The sequence below is a fragment of the Littorina saxatilis genome, linkage group LG5 (genome assembly GCF_037325665.1).
Source record: "Littorina saxatilis isolate snail1 linkage group LG5, US_GU_Lsax_2.0, whole genome shotgun sequence".
NCBI classification, from domain to species: domain Eukaryota; kingdom Metazoa; phylum Mollusca; class Gastropoda; order Littorinimorpha; family Littorinidae; genus Littorina; species Littorina saxatilis.
The window spans coordinates 35,865,961-35,873,460 of record NC_090249.1 but is presented as its reverse complement, the minus strand read 5'-3'; the positions used below and the strand labels follow the sequence as shown (position 1 = coordinate 35,873,460).

Below are 7,500 nucleotides of genomic sequence, written 5' to 3'. Positions count from 1 at the left end.
ATATTTAGTAAAATAAAATAAAATTGAAGTAAACCGAACAAGTATACAATAATTCCCCAAAACAATAAACAGCCGCAGCTATACGTACATGTACTTCACACACGTGAACAACGAACGATTTCTCTAAAATTAAAAAAATAATACATTAGTCGATTAAGCCTCTGTGAGGATTTTGGTTAACCTATTATCTCTGACTTTTGTTAATTGTGTGGGTCGTTGCTACAGATCTGGTATGACTATGACCTTCAACTGGTGCGGTTTGACGAGAGGACGGTGCCAGCAGGTGTGTCCGCTGACTTTAGTATGTCCAGCGGTCCTTTCCGCGTCATTCATGACTATGGAGTTGGTAAGATATTTTCATAATTCGCTTTTAATATACGATGAAATAGTTGCCATCAAATTGAATGTTTGAATAATTATTTACGTATGCGTTCACAGGGGCGGATCTAGGGGGGTTTCCGGGGTTTCCGGACCCCCTCCCCCCCCCCCCCCCAGCCGAAAAAAGAAAGAAAAAAAAAGGACAAATAAATAAATTTGAAAACAAAGAAAAACTGATGGCTCAGATTGCACCAGATTGCTCCATTTTCCCCGATTTTTATCAACATTTTCATGTAGTAGGTTCGAACGCTTCGCGCCCTCTGTTAAACGCTTCGCGTCGTCGAATTGTCCCTAACAGAAATGTGGAACCCCCCCTTAAAAATGATGTGATCCGCCCCTGGACGGTTCAACTCAATTAAGTAAATTGACGAATTCCCTGAACATTTCATGTCGTGTATAACCGTCGGAGACAGTTCATGTATTTTCTGACGGGTTCTTGAGATCCACGTGTATACTGTTTGACTTCTTGGAATGACTGTAACTAAACATAAAACTTACAGGTTGGTCTGGTCATCGCTCTGATTTGCAATTAATTTTTACACCACTCAGTTTGCACCGCTTCTTGGAACTTTGCTGGGAAAGCATGCTGACGCCGTCTTCATGATTAAAATGGACGATATAGCATTAGGCTTTTCCATGCACGGGAAACTCACTGAACATTTCTGTCTTGTGTGGTGGCGTGTCCAGGCGTACAATACACGATAGCCGTGGACATGAACGAATGCTCAGTGGACCCCATTCCTCTCGACTCCAAAGGGTTCGACGCCGTCTACAACATCACGCGCCAAACGCTGGGCATGCGCAAACCCATGCAGTTCTTCAACCTGAACGAGACGACTTACCTTTACGCCGGACAGAGGTTGGCTCGCGGTCAGCAGTGTGACGTTTTTCAGGCCGTGCTGACCAACATACCTGGACACGGAATCGTCGTCTACGAGGTCTACTTCCTTTCGGTGAGTATAGAGAGTGTGAATTGTCGTCTTTGTAGTCTACTTCCTTCAGTTAGTGGACATTTCTGTTTGAAACTGCTCAGACTTTTTTTTTTTCCGTCTTTACACCTGTTCCTTGTCCCGTTGTGCTCTCACACCGCCCCGTCTCTGCTTCGTTCCGCTGCCAGATTTGTCGATTTTACAGACGCTCCAGGGGGGGATGTCGGGTCGCTACGGTAGGCTACCCTCGGAAGATGACACTGCACTTCTGCTGAGTCACTTCGACGGTGTTCAGTAGTGGGTCTGTCCCGAGCTAACGGACGCAGCCCACTACCTACTATGCCCCCTACTAACGGGGGCCGGTTGAAACTGCTCAGACTTCGATGGTTTGCTTGGCATGCATACATGACGCAAGTCTGGTTAATCTTCGTTCAATTTCAAGGTCACATTAGGGTCGAGTTCGTGTCAAAAAGTAGGAAATATAATGTCCTTGACCGGTTCCAGAGTTTGGTCACCTCCAGGCATTACGCAAAACCTGGTTGACGCCAGTAGAATTTCAACGACACAGCAGAGTCGAGGTTTGGGAAAATAATGAAAAAATGTATGATTGTCTGGAACATTTTTCAAGCAGGTATACGCGTTGAAACTGTTCACACTCCCAAAATTTAGTGACTTCCATCTCTTCTCAATCTTTAAATCAAGCGGGGTCAAATTTGGGTCAAGTAATGTCTGAATCGTATTACATACGACGAAAGTGAGTCGTTTGATCATTTGCCTTTCTTGTTCAACAGGGTGCGGATGACATCACAGACAGAGGGTCTGACAGCGACTACAATAGTATCAAAGCCATTCCGATGAGGATCATGATGTGGGAAACCGTTAGTAATCATTGTCCGTGTTGAGACGCTGGTTTTTGTGTGTCTACAAACGAATTGTGATCCTCGATCGAAATTTTCTATCTCATTATCTGTTTATGTCTCCTTTTTTTTGTGTCTGTATGTTCATGTCTGACCTTCTGTCTCTCCCAATGCGTGTGTGTGTGTGTGTGTGTGTGTGTGTGTGTGTGTGTGTGTGTGTGTGTGTGTGTGTGCGCGTGCGTGTATGTGCGTGTGTGTGTGTGTGTGTGTGTGTGTGTGTGTGTGTGTGTGTGTGTGTGCAGGGGCGGACGAGGGGGGGGGTTTCTGGGGTTTCCGGAAACCCCCCCCCCCCCAGCCAAAAACAAAACAAAAAAAATTGTGTTTTTTTGGGGCATTAATCAGTGACAAAATCTGCTGCCTGAAACTGGTAATGATCATCCTCAGAATACACCAGAATGCACCATTTTGCATCATTTTTTGACTCGCATGCGAAGCAAAAGTGAGTCTATGTACTCACCCGAGTCGTCCGTCCGTCCGTCCGTCCGGACGTCCGTCCGTCCGGACGTCCGTCCGGAAAACTTTAACGTTGGATATTTCTTGGACACTATTCAGTCTATCAGTACCAAATTTGGCAAGATGGTGTATGATGACAAGGCCCCAAAAACCATACATAGCATCTTGACCTTGCTTCAAGGTCAAGGTCGCAGGGGCCATAAATGTTGTCTAAAAAACAGCTATTTTTCCCATTTTTCCCATTTTCTCTGAAGTTTTTGAGATTGAATACCTCACCTATATATGATATATAGGGCAAAGTAAGCCCCATCTTTTGATACCAGTTTGGTTTACCTTGCTTCAAGGTCAAGGTCACAGGAGCTCTTCAAAGTTGGATTGTATACATATTTTGAAGTGACCTTGACCCTGAACTATGGAAGATAACTTAAACTTAAAAATTATGTGGGGCACATGTTATGCTTTCATCATGAGACACATTTGGTCACATATGATCAAGGTCAAGGTCACTTTGACCCTTATGAAATGTGACCAAACTAAGGTAGTGAACCACTAAAAGTGACCATATCTCATGGTAGAAAGAGCCAATAAGCACCATTGTACTTCCTATGTCTTGAATTAACAGCTTTGTGTTGCATGACCTTGGATGACCTTGACCTTGGGTCAAGGACACATGTATTTTGGTAGGAAAAATGTGTAAAGCAGTTCTTAGTGTATGATGTCATTGCTAGGTTTAGTTATTTGACCTTGACCCTGAAGGTCAAGGTCATGTAAAGGTCAAGGTCAAGCATGTGAGTCGTATGGGCTTTGCCCTTCTTGTTTCAAAACTTTCCGGGGGGGCATGCCCCCGGACCCCCCAAGCAAGCTAGGCGCTCTGCGCCGTCGGCTCGGCGCTTTGCGCCGTCGGCTCGGCGCTTTGCGCCGTCGGCTCGGCGCTTCGCGCCTTCACACCCATATCTTCACAATATACTTTTGGAACCCCCCCCCCCCATAAAATGAACCAGGGGCGGATCAGTTGCTTTGTAAGGGGGGGGGGGGGGCACTTTGAATCGAAAGTGAATGTGATGGGCGCGAAGCGCCCGAATTTGCTAGGGGGGTCCGGGGGCATGCCCCCCCGGAATTTTTTTTTGCCCAAAGAAGCAAAATGGTGCCATCTGGTGCCATTTGAACTTAGAAATGGTCATAGAATCAGCATAGAAAAATCTTTTTTTTTCTTCTTCTTTTTTTTTCTTCTTTTTTTTCGGGGGGGGGGGGGGGCACGTGCCCCCTGTGCCCCCCCCCCTCGTCCGCCCCTGTGAACTGATCTGCCCCTGGTGTGTGTGTGTGTGCGCGCGTGTGTGCCGTAAACGTTATTGAAATGTATGTACATTTCAGGTTAGTTTAGTCCAACAGACCCTTCACACACATAAACACGATCAATGCAAACTGTATACACATTTATGCAGGGAACTCTGGACCAGCAGTATGAGATTCACGACTTTGATCAGGATTCTGCGCAAGCTAACGCCTTCGACGTGACGCCATGCTTCCCAGGACAATCTTCCATCGACTTTGAAATCGCCCTGAAAGGTCAGAGTCTTCCCTTGCTACTTTCCTCTGAGTGTAAGGGTACAATGCTTCATTACTTGACATGTAAGGGGCCGATGTGTTTTACTCATCGATGGACAGACCGAGCTGGGCCGAAAGCGGAGGTGCAGGACCCATGCGGTACCTGAATGCTGCACCACGTACCAAACGCTTCATGACAGTGTGCGAACGAGACGAAGAAGACTTGATATGTGCATGCAAGGCTTGTACAACTGTTGAATTTGTTTCATTATTAGAAAGACTTCAAAACTGCAGCTCTGCACAGGGAACAAAAAGCGGAGTGTGTTAGAATCAAATCCCTTCTTCTTTCCTTCCTCCTTCCTTTTCCTTTTGTTTGTTTTTCTCCCTGAGCTTTTCTAATAATCCTGCACGGACTGTCATTTTCTCTTGACCAGTGAAAGACACAAACCTGATGCCGCAGCTGGCCCCCTACGTCGGTCAGCTGATGCAGCTACAGGTGTCGATCAACGCGGGTATCACGCCCGTGCGCGTGCAGAGGACACGCCTCCACTGGACCAACTATAATGTCTACTTTGAGGGAACGTTGCTGGGGGCTGCACCTTCACTCGGTAAGGCCATGCCATAGGCAGATAATAAAAAACGTTTTGTTTTGTCAATAAATAAACGTTCCAACAACATACCTTTTATGTGTTGTTTTAAAAATAATGGCAAGGTAATAAAGTACAGGGGTTGCGTTTTGCGCCGGCAGTTGGCAAAACGCCATTGCCGCAAACATATATTTCAAATCGACGAAAACTTTGCCGTCATGTCAGCAAATCTGGTGAAACTTTCTTTAAGGCGGGGGAAAGGGGACGCCACGAACTCTATAAGTTGCACAAATTGACGAGACTTTAGTGGCCATTTCGGCAAATTTGTGAAAGACAAGAAACACTGTCAACACCCGTGATATTACTATGTTCGCACTGATGATATTGTAACTGATGTGAGATCCTTTCCATAATAGGTTACCTTGAAATATACTGTTCAAAAAAAGAAACGCATAGCTTGTAATATTTGGTTAATTTAATTATATGGCTACAAGGATATCCACCAAACTGCAGAAAATGTTTATCTGGTCGTCGACCTTTCGTCCATTGCCACAAGTGAGCTCTGCACGTGACGCATGCGTTATCAGTGGCTACAATGTCAAAATTGCTCATTTGGCATGACCATTCGTCATGCTTCAGTGTAATCTCGTGAAACTCGGGGAATATTGAGCTCTCACCATGTCTTCCAAAACCCATACAAGCGGATTGTTCGCCACAAAGAAATCAGACGACAATTCAGCGACGAAAGATGGCCCGATTGAGCAGAGAAGACCGCCAAATTGCATTGGGTCGTTTACAAGCAGGCCAAAGTCAAAGTGCAATCACCAGGCACTTCCACGTGTCCCAGAGCACCATCAGTAGACTGTGGGTCAGGTTTCAAGCCACTGGCTCCGTTGCTGACTTGCCACGAGCGGGAAGACCAAGGGCGACAACTGCTGCTCACGACCGCTTCATACGGCTCCGCCACCTCCGGAATCGTTTCCTGTCGGCCTCATCTTCTGTCCAGGCTCTCCCCGGGCCACACCGATTATCGGACCAGACCGTGCGGAACCGCCTGCATGAAGCTGGTTTGAGAGCTCGCAGACCTCACAGAGGAGCTGTCCTCACCCGCCGCCATCGCCAGAACCGAGTGCAGTGGGGCAACCAGCACCTTCGCTGGACCGTCCGGAATCACTGGAGACACGTGTGGTTCAGCGACGAGTCCTACTTCCTGCTCCAGCGACATGATGGTCGGAGGAGGGTCTACCGGAGAGTAAACGAACGTTACGCGCCCAACTGTGTGGATGAGGCACCCGTTCATGGTGGTGGAGGCGTCATGGTGTGGGGGGCGCCCTGGAAGGAGCACCCTGGTGCACGTCCAAGGGCGCATAACTGCCCAGCGATACGTGGAGGAAATTCTGCGCCCACACGCCCTTCCTCTTCTGGCTGACCAGGATGCCATATTCCAGCAGGACAACGCTCGCCCGCACACAGCACGACTCACCACCCAGTTCCTCACCGACCACCATGTCCAGGTGCTTCCCTGGCCATCCATGTCGCCAGACATGAACCCGATAGAACACCTCTGGGATGAATTGGACAGACGTGTGCGCAGGCGAGAAGAAGCGCCGGCAAATCACCTCGATCTATTGCAGGCACTTCAGGAGGAGTGGGACACCATCCCACAGCAAGATATCCGGCATCTGATCCAGTCCATGCCCAGAAGGTGCCGGGCAGTTGTTGCTGCTCAAGACAGTCACACCCCCTACTGACTTGACAGCCTCGGCACCCAATCGTATTGATTGACTGATTGATTTGAAGATGCAAATGAACTGTGTGTGCATTCAACTGTGTCCATACCAAATTTCAAACAAATAATCTAAATATTGGATTTTCTGTTAATTTTTTAGAAAAATAAAACAAATTTGGCAAGTAGCAACTATGCGTTTCTTTTTTTGAACAGTATAGCTAGTGGACAGCTGCTCTGTTTACCTTTGCCATAATTATACCAAGACATTATTTCCGTCTTCGTCGTCGTTTTGGTCACTTTTCATGAAGTTTCTCAACTGTATGCACGTCTGTTATGATACCTATTATCTTTTACAAGCAACATTTCCATTTTCTTTTGAGTATTTCAGCTTGCTTGTGTTCTCTTGTTCTCCCCTTGCTATCTTTTGAGTGGAGAAAGTTCAGTTAATTTGTAACATCTAAACCCCTGGCATTTGCTGGTTCTTAACTTAATTCACAATTGTTCCTGTCTGTGCAAGGTAACGTTGAGACGTCACTAACTCTCTGTTATGACATTAGATTATAATAATGTGGGCGATACATTTTGTGGGCATTTTCAGAAGTGTGCTTGGTAGCGCATAAAACAGTCCTTTTTTGACCGATTTTTGGCAGTTTCAGGACTGTGTCTCAAACAGTTTTATACAGCCTTTTGGTAGATTGTTTTTTAAATCTGTATTTTTGTTGTATGTTTTGTAAGCCCTTGTTATTTTTCTTGTAAAATTCTTTCAGTTGTAATTAAAAAAGAAAATTGTGCAAATCCCGACTGTTTTGCTTGTGAAATCGTTTTTCCTTGATTCATTTTCAAACGTTATTGTGACTTTTGTCTTATTTGTGCAAAACGTGGTTATTTTTCTTGTGAATTTTTGTTAATTCCCTTTTAACAATTTCAGCCAAGTACGAGATATCGCCGGCTTCAGCCATGTC

The 7,500-nt window shown here is 46.1% G+C and overlaps 1 protein-coding gene across 4 annotated transcripts in view; it reads left to right on the top strand.

Moving 5' to 3' along the window:
- LOC138966984 (uncharacterized) overlaps positions 1–7,500 on the top strand; it is a 77,107-nt gene that overhangs the window by 59,607 nt on the left and 10,000 nt on the right. For all 4 annotated transcript variants that reach the window (XM_070339401.1, XM_070339400.1, XM_070339403.1 and 1 more), the window contains 6 exons: positions 226–346; positions 1,066–1,331; positions 2,099–2,185; positions 4,120–4,243; positions 4,657–4,830; positions 7,467–7,500. The exon at positions 7,467–7,500 is cut by the window's right edge and continues 73 nt beyond it. In XM_070339401.1, coding sequence (XP_070195502.1) covers positions 226–346; positions 1,066–1,331; positions 2,099–2,185; positions 4,120–4,243; positions 4,657–4,830; positions 7,467–7,500 — 806 coding nt within the window. The remainder of the gene's footprint in view (positions 1–225; positions 347–1,065; positions 1,332–2,098; positions 2,186–4,119; positions 4,244–4,656; positions 4,831–7,466) is intronic.